Source organism: Exophiala aquamarina (assembly GCF_000709125.1).
Source record: "Exophiala aquamarina CBS 119918 chromosome Unknown aczIA-supercont1.12, whole genome shotgun sequence".
Classification (NCBI taxonomy): Eukaryota; Fungi; Ascomycota; class Eurotiomycetes; order Chaetothyriales; family Herpotrichiellaceae; genus Exophiala; species Exophiala aquamarina.
In genome coordinates, this window is record NW_013550576.1 from 393,850 (window position 1) to 406,516 (window position 12,667).

General features: G+C 50.9%; 4 protein-coding genes across 4 annotated transcripts; 2 read left to right on the forward strand and 2 right to left on the reverse strand.

The window, feature by feature from the left end:
• Positions 1-86: 86 nt before the first annotated feature.
• A1O9_10142 (succinyl-CoA:alpha-ketoacid-CoA transferase) lies at positions 87-1,787 on the reverse strand (the record flags this gene model as incomplete). The annotated part of the gene is made up of 3 exons (XM_013400877.1): positions 87-215; positions 282-1,643; positions 1,704-1,787. 3 exons carry the CDS (start codon positions 1,785-1,787, stop codon positions 87-89), a joined length of 1,575 nt encoding a protein of 524 aa, XP_013256331.1.
• A 1,040-nt stretch (positions 1,788-2,827) lies between these two features.
• On the reverse strand, positions 2,828-5,688 carry A1O9_10143 (uncharacterized protein; the record flags this gene model as incomplete). Its single annotated transcript, XM_013400878.1, has 2 exons — positions 2,828-5,331; positions 5,385-5,688. 2 exons carry the CDS (start codon positions 5,686-5,688, stop codon positions 2,828-2,830), a joined length of 2,808 nt encoding a protein of 935 aa, XP_013256332.1.
• A 1,884-nt stretch (positions 5,689-7,572) lies between these two features.
• On the forward strand, positions 7,573-9,395 carry A1O9_10144 (uncharacterized protein; the record flags this gene model as incomplete). The annotated part of the gene is made up of 3 exons (XM_013400879.1): positions 7,573-8,545; positions 8,598-8,851; positions 8,904-9,395. 3 exons carry the CDS (start codon positions 7,573-7,575, stop codon positions 9,393-9,395), a joined length of 1,719 nt encoding a protein of 572 aa, XP_013256333.1.
• A 2,818-nt stretch (positions 9,396-12,213) lies between these two features.
• Positions 12,214-12,621, forward strand: A1O9_10145 (uncharacterized protein; the record flags this gene model as incomplete). The annotated part of the gene is made up of 1 exon (XM_013400880.1): positions 12,214-12,621. One exon carries the CDS (start codon positions 12,214-12,216, stop codon positions 12,619-12,621), a length of 408 nt encoding a protein of 135 aa, XP_013256334.1.
• Between the last annotated feature and the right edge of the window lie 46 nt (positions 12,622-12,667).

Genomic DNA, 12,667 nt, shown 5'->3' on the forward strand with positions numbered 1-12,667 from the left:
GGGAATAAAACTTCTTGAACCTTAGTTTACCACAGACGTTTATCTCGACTCTGTCAACTTCGCTTGTCTGCATACATGTGTTGCGTTTAAAATGTCTTCAGGTCGTCTGCAACCTTGAAAGGTGCTTCGGTCTTGCTCTTGACCTCGTCCACAGTAACGCCCTCGGCGACTTCGATGAGTGTCAGGCCCTCGGAGAAATCGACGTCGAAAACGGCCTGAGGAAAGATATGTTGTTAGCAGTTGTTACAGAACGTGAATTCATCAAGTGTTTGGGTACTCACTATTTCGGTAATGATTCTGCTCACGCAGGCGCGGCCAGTCAATGGAAATTCGCACTGCTTCAGGATCTTTGGGTTTCCCTTCTTGTCTGTGTGTTCCATCAAGGCCACGACCTTGGTCTTCTCTGGATTGCTGACGAGATCCATGGCACCACCAAAGCCCTTGACCTTACCTGGCAACATCCAGTTGGCAAGATCACCACGTGCTGATACTTGCATGGCGCCCAGCATACTCATGTTGATGCGACCAGATCGGATCATGCCGAACGATTCTTCGGAGCCAAAGCAAGATGCGCCAGGTAGCAGCGTAACTGTTTCCTTGCCTGCGTTGATCAGGTCAGGATCCTCTTCGCCCTTTACGGGGTAGGGACCAAGACCGAGGATGCCGTTCTCGGACTGGAGTTGAACTTCGACCGACGAGTCGACAAAGGAGGGTGCTAGCATGGGCATGCCGATTCCCAGGTTTGCGTACATGCCATTCTGGAACTCTTTGGCGGCTCGCTTGACAATTCGCTCGCGTTTTGATGCAGCGTCACCCTTGCCTAGGCTATCTTTGACCGATCCTTCTTCCTTTTTATTCACATACTTCTCGATCTTCTTCTCGGCCGTCGATTGAATGACCTTGCTGACATAGATACCGGGCAGATGAACGGCGACGGGGTCGATCTCACCAACTTCGACGATGTGCTCTGCTTCAACGATGGTGACCTTTGCGTTACGGCCCATAGCACCGTTGAAGTTGTTGGCGGCAAGTCTGAATTGGCAGTTACCAAGCTTGTCAGCCTTGTAAGCCTTGACGAAAGCGTAATCTCCCGGAATAGCCTCTTCCATTACATAAATCTTGCCATTGAAAACCTTGACATCACGAGGCTTGCCGTAGGACTTGACGCTACCGTCTGGGTTGTGTTGCAGAGGAATCTCGCCAGTCTGAACCACGGTCCCAGTGGCGGCGGGTGTATAGAAAGCGGGGATCCCCTTTCCACCTGCAGCACATCTCTCGGCCAAGGTGCCTTGAGGCGTAAGCTCCAGCTGGATCTCTCCAGTCAGGTACATTTGCTCGAGGATTTTATTTTCACCGACGTAACTGGCAATCATCTTATTGACTTGCCTAGACTCAAGTAGTTGACCGAGACCGGCTCCTGGAATGCCAGCATTGTTGGATACGGCTGTCAGGCCGGTGATGGAGGGGGTCTTTGCGACTTCATTGATCAGAGTGTCAGGGACACCACACAGGCCGAAACCGCCACACAAGACAACAGAGTCGGACTTCATATCCTTGATTGCCTCTGCGGCGGAGGGGACGATTTTATTGATCTCATTGCGGCGGAACGTAGACGAGAAGGAGCGTGCGAGGAGGAGATTCCGCTATTCAGGGAATCGTGTGTCAGTTGGGGAACGCCACTACGAAGAGGAGGTATCTCGTACCTGTCGCTGATCGCGAGTGAAATATCTAGCTGTTCGCAACCCTCTTGTTGACGCTCGAACTGAGGACTCAAGAAAGGACGACATGTTGGAAAGCGAGCACCGAGCAGCTTCAACTTACAATTAGCGCGTACGAGGGGGCCCGAAGGTGGCAGAATGGAGCGGCCTTAACGCAGCAGATGATGTATGGGCAGGGAGCGATGAGGAGGAAAACAGAAGTAGGAGCAGGACTCTCCAGGTTTAATCGACGAGAATAGGACGAAGTCGGGCTTCTTGAGCAAGGTGAAAACGCGGAGCTCTAGGAACTACTGCTACGACGGTGCTAGTTGAGGGGCCGTGAGCAACATGAGGGACGTGAATTGAACATCCCATCGGCAGGCACCCCGGAATCCAACCGTGATCCAAGGCGCTGCACTGGCAAGAGCGATGAACGGCAGCCGACGACGAGGGCGAAGGAAAGTACGGATCCGAAGATGTGGGGACGGGGGTGGAATTTGGGCCGGTGGACTCGTGCCAGTATCAACACAGTATCAACAGGTGCAGTGGACGAGGAAAGTGCGAGGAGAGTGCGGAATGGTGTGCGGCCTGGGCTCTTGACTCTTCAGACGCCTGAGTTGGAAACTGGCATCGGAAGCGGGCACTGTGGCCAATTTTGGTGGGTGACTGACGGAGGAACGAAGGGCCGATGCCTCACGGGAAGGCCAAGGGCTAGAGTGGCACGGGTGGCAGAAGCTACCGGCTAGGCGCAAAAGGCTCACTGGCCCACTGGCCCACTGCTCCGCGCTCACTCAGGGACCTGGAGCTGGAAAATGTGTTGGTTCGGAAGCGAACGCGGCATCTCCTTGGCCCATTCTCGAAACCCAGCCCCATGGCGGTTGAATTCATACCCATCCTCTCATGACACACTGTTACTCTTTTCCGAGAAGAGAATCATTGTACAAATACATCCATACGACTGACTACACAGTAAATGCATTGGCTTGTACCCTGGAATAACTAGAAAACAAATTGGTATCTCCAGAACGAACCATAGTATCTGGGACGCCACCATCGCCATGCTACATACCGAAGATATTTCCAACACCGGTCATCAATAATACATTCCCACATCATGTGTGTTGCTTTTGTTAATCCTCTTGCATTTCAACATCACCCTCCTGCCTTGATTCGCGGTCTGCCAAAGAGGCCGCACTCCAACTGGCCCCTGCAGTCGCCGCCAGACTGCCACTTACTGTTCTCCCTGCTTGATCGAGAATGTAGGTGCCTTCTTGCGTAGGCATCTGAACGGAGCTCCCATCTCTCGCTTGGCCAACTTCCATCGCTCCGGCGATTGAGCTAATGTCCGACTCCGCGCCTTCTTCTCCTAGGTTCTCCTGTGAGCTTGACGTCCACTGCCACATATAGCCAGCTAGGGCTGGCGATTCTTCCAGTTCGGAAGAGGTATCGCTCGATCCACTTGAGTCAAGTTCTTCGCCCGCACTGGAAGCAGAGCTTGATGTGAAGAAGACATAACTTGGAGGGGGTAGCTTGGATGGTTGCAACTCCAGTTTCTCACATCCGGCAACCCGATAGTCGAAACGAGTCAATGACCCAATGCCCCCCAGCGACCCCCGCAAGCCGTCAAGTTTTGCTTGACTCACGACCTGCTGTTTGGTTCTCGCAACTTTGACATCCAATGCGAAGTTCTCTTCAGGTCTCACACCTCCGATGCCCGAAGCGGGCAACTCTATTGGTTGCGTCTCATCCTCCCCAGCACAATCAATAGCGTCAATAGACATAGTAATCTCAGGGCAATCCTCCTCCACCGCTTCCTCAGATCGACCTCCAAGATCGTCACCAGCCTTGAAATAGCAAGTTTTGGCGTCTCGTAAATCATCATCGCCAAGAGTGGTCATGTTAGACATGCCTAAAGCCTCGATTGGCGACCAGCATATTTGGGTATTCCAATTTGTGGAGTTTCCGTCTCCACTCAAATCTTCACAGTAGTACGGGTTGTTGAAAAAGGTCACCACCCCTTCATGAGAGTCATTCTTGGATTGTTGACCTGCCAGGCTTGATGCACGACCCGACCTTATCGATCTTCGCTCAATCGTGCCCTGTGAATTCGGTGAATCGAGATAAGATTGCTTCCCGTAAGCCCGCTTCCCTCGGTACACAATTGGCTTATAATCAAATGCCGACGATTTGGAGGGATGAGATGAGAGTCTGGTTTTTAGGTGAGAGGAGTCCGACGAGTGTAAACTCTTAGGGTTGCCACTCTGGATGGGCAGCTCTTCCCACGCCAACGACGAGCCTTGCTCGTTCAACGTACTGGTGCCACTTCTCCGACTCGTTCCACCAGTTTCATCTCCCGCATCTTCTGATGCTCGTTGCACGGCAATACTTGGAGACTGCTGAGGATCAGCTCCAGAATAATCACCATAGTCACCCTTCCAGCGGATTCTCTGCTCGTCCTTGGAGATTTCAAATCGAGTGCTAAGCTTCCTCACTGCCTTGCGAATGAATGCTGGCGTAACATTCAATGTATGCAGCTGGGCCATGCCGACGAGGAGATTGAGGTAAATCCATGGCTGCTCATTCGACCCACTCGACTGGTCATGAAGTGGCAGGGGAAATCCAAGATGCCGAATGTAGCTAATGTTGTCTTCCACAACTTGAGCCCGTTCAATATCAAGATCGAGCGGCCGAGTAGGTCGCTGGCCAGGAGAACCGCTGCAGCTGTGTCCAGAGCCCGAAGCTACACTATCAGAGGCCGATCCTGATTCTTGCTGGCTCTTCGCGATAAGATCCACTGACTCATGGTCGTGGTCAGGATGTGGAGCGTCCAGGCCCATCTTGGGATCTTGGGATAGCATGTGTGCTTCTCGATGGGCCCCATTCCGGGACATACGATTGTATTTCACATCTTCTCGGCGATCTGCTCGCGCGGCAGATTGGGAAATCTTCTGCTGTTGAACTGGAAGGCTATGCTCGCCCGGAACCGCAGACTTGCCCAAAAAGAGCTGTTCTAGTCGCTGGACTACCAGCGCCATTTTCGTATTCTCATCGATTGCATGTCTCCCTTGTGGAAGGAGGGAGTTAGGAATGTCATGGAGGTAGTTCTTAATGTTCCTGTCTCTGTGGCTCTGGGACACGGGCTCAGAAGCCCGTGGATTTACCGAGCTTGACGATAGATTGACGCCGGACGTAGCGTTGGACGCATAACCGGAATCTATCGCGGATATAGTTCCAGGAGGGAGCTGTAATTTTGGAAATAATTCGTTGGGAAAAGATCCATTGGTGTCAACTGCGTGAGAGGAGCCTGGTTCAGATGGTACCGACGGAGTGAGTCCGAGTGTAAATGTCTTGAGAAGTTGCTCCAAATCTCTCTTTTTGTTCGGCGGCAGACCGTGCATTCGTATCTCGAGAACCTTGTCAGCGCTGGGGGAAAGGGTGCTTTTACTACCACTCTTGTGCTTCAGGAGATGCTTCAGTCTCTTATTCTCGACGGTTAGGTCGTCGATGACTCCTCTCAAGTCTTCAGTTTCACTATCTTTCCGGTTAAGGTGCCCGAAGCTTTCTGCGTTGATTGAACCATGATCGCCGGGTGGATTGTAGATTGAGTGTGGGGCAAGAAAGAAAGGAGACTCTCCTATATACGTCAGTCTTTGTGGAGATTCATGTAGAGGAGTGTCACAACACAACCTTCTTCAAGTGGTGACTGGTTCTTCCGAGTCCCGATCACATTCTCATTCACTCCATCAAACCATTTCGTAGCGCTCTCGTCACTACCCGATTCCTGTTGTGCCAGAAGAGGTACATTCGCGGTTTCTGGCGAAGAATTCGAGGTGGACCGCTCCTTCAGGTTACTTGAACCCTGATCTATCTTGACCTTTTTCCTGGATTGAACTGAGTTAGACGAGGGATTGGTGCGGCGATGATGTTTTGAAAGGGTTGAAAAGGGTCGTTTCGGGGCGGTTGCCAATGACTGGGGGTCATTGCTGCCCATTCTGCGACATGGCGATGGAGGCGCAAGTAGCGACGCCCCTGAGCGTTGCCTACAAGACGGCGTATATTAAATAGCCTAGGAGATCAGATGGTCTCGGATGGTCTTGAGGCGTTGTCTGTTCACAGAGGATTCAAGCACAAATTCGTGTTTAGCACCTCCGCAAACACTTTAAGCGCAAGTTGTGGTACTAGGTCGGTTGAGGTGCGAAGGTGGCAATCGTTGAAGGTTGGCGCAGGTAATACCAAGGGGATAAAGGGTTATCCTGAACTCATAACGACCTAGGCCTAAAGGCACGATGGCAAGTGAGGGCGCGGACACAGCCATTATTTCAGGGACCATCTGGGGCGTGGAGTGAGCAAAGAATCGAGATCCGTGTTTCTTGTTTGGCTCGATCTCTGGAGCCTTGGGGGAGTGTCCGGAAAGGAGGGATGGCGATCGGACGCCGCCATGCTGAATCTACGATCCAGGGTGAAGAACGCCAAGCCGAGCCGCCCACAGCCCGTCTCGCTAGACTTGTTACCCGCTTGTGCCCTTCTGTTTCTACCCGTCCTTGAGCATGTCATCGGCGATTCGACAATGCCCAAAAAGAGAAATTCTACGGCCTTACGTCACGCTCATCGGAGGTTCACGAGGGCTTCCAGATCTACAGTAGCTGAGGTGTTGATCAAAGGGTCTGGGCGCACCCAAAATGGAACGGGTTGATTCCAGAACAACGTTCGCGAACATTTGCTATTTGTGTTATGCTGACGTGCCAGCTAACCCGTATCCTGTTTTTCGATGATCTTATGCGAAGTCCTGGGACTTGTATGAATTTGCACAGGAGTTTGCAGTTCAACAATGTTCACCCAAATTGGCCTCGCATCCCCCTCCAGTGCAAACTAATATCACGTGCCTACCTGCGTGATTGGTGGGAGGTGGCTGATCTGCTTACTGTGCTTTCCCAGATCGATCGATGGATCACGTGACATTGAATGACAGCCGAAAATTTAGGGGACCAAACTTCAGCTGATTAATGTCACCTGGCTGCACGGTATGGTGGCACTGTATATGGTAACTGCAAGAATCGCTTAATCAAGATGCCGGACAAACAAGCCATCAGATCAATAGATTTCAACTTCAAGCACACCTCATACATGCTCGAATGCCCACAAGCACTTGCCGTTCAGCGCCTAAGATTGCTGTCACAGACATGAGATCTGTTCATGGATTTTGTACTTTGCCACTGGTTTGTACTTGTACGTTTTAAGGCTTGACTCCAGGGTAAAGTCTTCGGTTCTCTCGAGCATTTTCCTATGAACCAGATCAAAGGGTGTACTGTGTTCTGAGCATCGACTCGGTTAATGGAGCCAAGAAAAACAGACAAAAGAAGGGCCCGAGGGGCCTCAGGCTATCCTTATAACTCTCAGTAGTGGCCACGAAGGAAGATCTCCGGGCTCATCCAAGCTCTTACAAGCTCTAATACCCCGAAAGCTTAATCGTTGGGCGACTCCCGCCCTTACATGCATGATCAATATTAATGACTGCTCATTCGATATCGACGTCTCGAGACTGGAGCGCTCTGGCCGCATCATTTTACCCACTGCAACTCTCTGCTCTGAGGCCGGGATTCCTCATGGTGAGCCTAGCTAGAGAAGGGTAGTTGTAGCGGACCATCACTGGGTATCCGTGGTCCACAGTCCCGTCTGTCACCTATCACCACTTCGAGTGGGCGCTATCTGTAAAACATCCCTGCGCTTATGCGGCAACGCGATCTCCCCAAGCTAGAGGTTTGTGGCGGATTAGGACTGCATTACGAGTTTCCCTTGCCTCGTAACTAATTACTTTTAAGTGGCTTGTCGCGCGCCTCGACATCCTCGAGTCATACTCTCTGCTGTAAATTTCACCATGTCAGTCGCAAACGCCGGTCTCGCGGCCGCTGCAGCCTCTGCCCAGGCAGAGGACCCAAGAAATGACAGCAGCACAGACAATCCCAATGGTCTAGTCGACGAAGATCATCCTGTTGCCCCCGATCAGTTCATCACCAAATATGAGACCACCAAATGGGAACGTTGGGCCTATTATTCTTACTATGTTGGCAACAATGGCTTAACATTGTTCAATTTCGCCCCGACGTCGTTTCAGGATTTACTGTATGAAGCTGCCGGAGATAGTGAAAGATTGCGATTTCTAGGTGCCAATCGAACAATCAACAGTATCGTCCTTCTAGCAAATGGGATATCGTTTGCGATTCAAGTGGTCCTTTTCCTCATCCTGGGAAGTATGGCCGACTATGGTACCTGGAGGCCCTGGATTCTCATCTTTTGGTCAATTGTTGCATTTGGACTCGGATTTGGATGGCTGGGCGTTCATACTGAGGACAAATGGCCAGTAGCGACAGGTTTGTACATGGTGGGATTGATCGCATACCAAATGTGTATTACATTTTGGACAGCAGCTTTTCCAGGATTGGCAAGAAACACTCCAGAGATGCGGGCCCAGGCTCAGAAATATGAAAATCGAGAGATCACTCGAGATGACTATGACTTTGCGGACATGATGCAGCGCAATCGTATCTACAATATGGCCTTTGTCTTTCAATCCGCTGGCGAGATCATCATTCTAGCAATCCTGGTCGGAATACTGTTCGCCTTGGATGTGAATGCCAGTGCAGCTAACAACCTCTGGGGACTAAGCGTTCTCATAGCATATGCGACCGGTGTATGGATTCTACTTGCAATACCATGGTTTATTCTGGAGAAGCGTCGGCCAGGACAGAGGCTTCCCGTAGGAATGAATATTGTGGGCGTCGGATTTTGGAATATCTATCGAGCGATTGTTCAGATCTGGGAGTTGAAGCAAACTCTCCTATATCTCATTGGTGAGTTTGGAGAACTTGACCTTGTGCTGATTGTTGACTCGATTCTGCTCAGGCTACTTCCTATTAGGAGACTCCTTGAACACGACAGTGACTGTGATCGCGACTCTACAGAACTCTGTTGTCTCATACAACACCTTGAAACTGACGTATCTGCTCATTGTGGGCATTGCAGCACAATTGATTGGCATTTACAGCTTTTGGTTGATTCAGAAACGATTCGGTCTTAGTACCAAGGTCATGTTTGATGCTGTCATGCTCGGCATACTATTGCTTGACGCATGGGGAATGATAGGAATTTGGAGCCAGGTAACAACGGACCAGTCTTTCTTCCGATGTTCCTACTTATTCCGGTGCCCAGAAATTTGGATTCCATAACGAATGGGAATTCTGGCTCTACCAGGTGGTGTATGGTCTGGTTGTACGTTCTTCAGAGCCAACGAAACAAGATCTCTTTACTTACTCAGGGCAGGTCTGTCCATGGTATGCATACAGCCAGACAATGATTAGCGAGGTCACGCCCAGAGGCAAAGAGTTCTTGTTCTTTGCGCTCTTCAGTATCATGGGCAAGACCAGTGCATTCATTGGACCCATTGTGAGCAGTGCGATAATCGACGCCTCGCCGAATGGGAACAACAGCCTTCCCTTCTACTTCTTGTTCGGACTGAGCTTGCTCAGCTTCTGTCTCCTCTGCTTCTTTGTGGATCTGAAGAAGAGTCGAAGGGAGCAAGAACGGTTCTTGGCGAAAGAGAAGGCTGCAAAAGAGAGGAGAGCTAGTGTGATTAGTGAAGTCTCGGAGGGAGACACAGCTCACGAGAGATTCACAGAAGCCGAATCGGGAAGGAAGATTTGATTTGGCCCTAAGTAGTGCCTGGAGAGAAAGGAGGAGATGATTATGCAACTGGAACCACTGCCACAGTTAATCGTAACATGACCTGGATACACTGAGGCTCATGCGCGGTGTGAGGAAAAGGACGAGAAAAAGAAAGAGGCCACTCGATGAGCACTTTAAATTGACCGCTGCCGCACGAGCGGGCTTGAGAAGGGCGTTAGTAAGTATGTAAGCCTGAAACTCGACGATATAAGTGGCAGAGTCGGTGGCGCCGGATTTTCAAATGCTTAGAGAAGCGGGCTTAACTTGAGAAAGTCGCCGTCAGTCGAACTCATTCATGTGCACCCATGATGGCTTCTGTTGAAAAGCGGAACTTCACCGTGCCACCGTCATAGTTGAAGTTGGACATTCAATACCACGAACAGTACTAGAAAGTCTCTGCCTCTTGCTCATGGGAACCGCGCTGTGGCTAGTAGTAAAATATTGAAGCTGCCGCAAGCCATCATTTACGAATACAGCGAATGTACTGCTGATTATCAGGGCCGCTTGAATGTTGGTCGCATTTTTAAGATTCAATGACTCGGAACGCCACGGCCTGACGTCCTCACTTGGCTGATCTAGCAGGAGTCGTTGGCTGGAACATATGCCCAATACCTCAAGGCACTTGAAGAACAGTTCTGCAGGGAATCTTCTCAATTAGAGATGTAGCTAGGGCAGTATATTACGTCATAGCATGGCAAAGTAGTCAAGATTCCGACTCACGTGATATTACTTGGCGTGATTGGAAATCATGGAGTCCTGACAAACCGCAGACTCGATGATCTTCTCTGCGTATCAACCAGGCGATATCCTTCTAATGAAGAGGACGCAATAACTTAGCGCCGGTACGGACGTATGGTTAATGGCATGAGTGATAGCTACCCTACGTCTCAATGTCGGATACGGATAACAGAAACTGACGCGTGGTTGAACCGTACTTCGTATGGAACTACCCTCTTGCAAGTGAGCCTCAAATAGTGAGCTTCGGCGCTGTCTGATTTCTATTCGACGTGTCCAATGCTACCTGTTGGTGAAGGGGGCTTTGCCAGGCATCCTCGAATGGCTCAACTTTCCCACTCCTTCCCAGCGGTGGTTTGATGTTTCAGGAGTCCGTGGGGCCGTTCCTCGTACTAGTGCGTCGTACCTGGATGAACGATCTGCAAAAGGAAGGAACAAGGAATGTTCTGGAAGCTATTGAACAAGGGCCTGTAGCCTCCCGGACTTGACTGGGTGCAGCCGAAGGCCAAGCCGTGCCTGCCTCGTACTTCGTACTGGTGTTCAGAGGCTGCACGCGCAGTCCCTCCGCAAGTGCTCTGGTGTCAGCTGATTGAGGATCAATCTCACCCCATCGTACTCGGTACGCCCCACCCTCCTGTTCTGGCTGTTTGCTGCCTGTGTGAACAAACTTCAGCCTCGTAGTCATACGAGCACGGATAAAATTGTCGTAAGCCAATTTCAATTGGTGACGGATAGTAAGAAGTCGTGACCGAGGGGAAAGAACTGGAACTGGATTACTAGTCCGTGGCAAGGGCGGCCGAGGGGGGCGTGCCCTCGGGTCCTGGAGAGTCGCCGAATCCGTGCCTAACATGCGCCATACGGGTTTCACAATAATGCTCATTGTGAGCGTTTAGCCGGCTAGACAGAATTTGACGAGCCCATGTGAATGATGTCTTGAGTCACGGTCAGAGCACGCTGGTGTTAGCATTTTCGGTTCGGAGATCACAGCGAAGGAGTACAGTTGTCTACAAGAGACGAGGCATAGGTGTCTGGGTGAACGTTTCGGGCTTAAGTGCTTGAGGAGTAACAACGAGCTGTCCGTCGAGGTGCTGGCGGTGATTAGGTGTAGTGATGCAGTGCAGGTTGTGCACCAAAGTCCGTTGCCTCGCCCAGAAGTCCAGGAGCCCAGGAATCCAGGTCTCGTTCTCCGTATCCATCATCCATATCTCCGTAGGCTCGGACCCTACCCCGAGCCGGATTGCTCGACAATTGCAGGAACGCAGCCACTGGCCAGGCAGCCAATATTGGGCAACTGGGCAATTATGCTTTCGCACGGCAACATTGATCCGGCCGGGCGAACTCAATGCCATTTTGTCTTGCATTGCGCCATCCCCTGCGAGCCAATGTGATGCACTGCCATCTCTGGGCAGCTAGGCGTGAGTCAAGGGCTCACGTTGATTCGGCTGTTCTCATTGACTTGTCAGATTGGCTTTGCTGCTGACGAGCGAGACGCCCTGTGTCGTTGTGTACGCCCACGCATCTGTGCTTCTAAGCCCCGGTTTCTCGGCTCGCCGGGCTTTACAACACTGCACGTACGGGCGAATACGACGCGGACTCTTTAATGCCACGGTGATAGGAAATCGATGACTCAGGCACCCGTCAACCAAAAGTTACTAGTGTTTAATGATCGGTTGATCATAACATATACATACCGCTATTTCTCCTCAATGGCTCATACCATCCCTTCACACTTCACAAAGAATATTTCTTCCGCAGCTGGAACCAGACATATCCTTTCGGAAAAGTTTGGCCGTCACCGAATTGGGACCTGAACCCCGTCACGTCACAATAAAGTTCACCCGACTTTCGTCCTTTGCCCATGTGAAGGCGAGGCTCAATCTCCGACACCGACTCAAGCAGATTATTACAATACTACGTCAAATTCCTTTCGACACGCAAGCAACACAACCTCGACCCAGAAAAATTTCACACTAGAGATCCACTGTGATCCGGCTCCTTAATTATTCAATACCGCTGATTCTTCTTTGGATTATTTCGACAACGAAAAATCACTGATCCAACCATGCCTCTATCAATGATGCAGCCATTAAGCAGGCCGCCTTCACGTGATCTCACACCGCCATCCCCATCACGCCGGCTATCTCGGGAAGAGACATATCACCTGGCCGAGACAGCACGAAGAAAGTCCTCTAACAAAGTCGTCCATGATGATCTAAGACTCAAACTCAGCCACGGCCATTTACTCGAGCTCCTGCTTCAAGACATCGCAAGAACGGAGCGAGAATGCCAAACATCACCCACCGAAGACAAATACCTGACGGAACAGGAACGGAAACGACTGGAGGAACCGAGGAGGATTTCGGAGCCTAAGTTGGACGAGTACGGCTTTCCTCTGGATCAGGATGACGGAGAGGAAGACTTGGGTGGATTGTCGTTAATGCGAACTCCCTCGCGAAGACCCGCGAGATGAAACTGCCCTCGGCTTCTGGTTTTGCATTTTAACACGACATTACGAC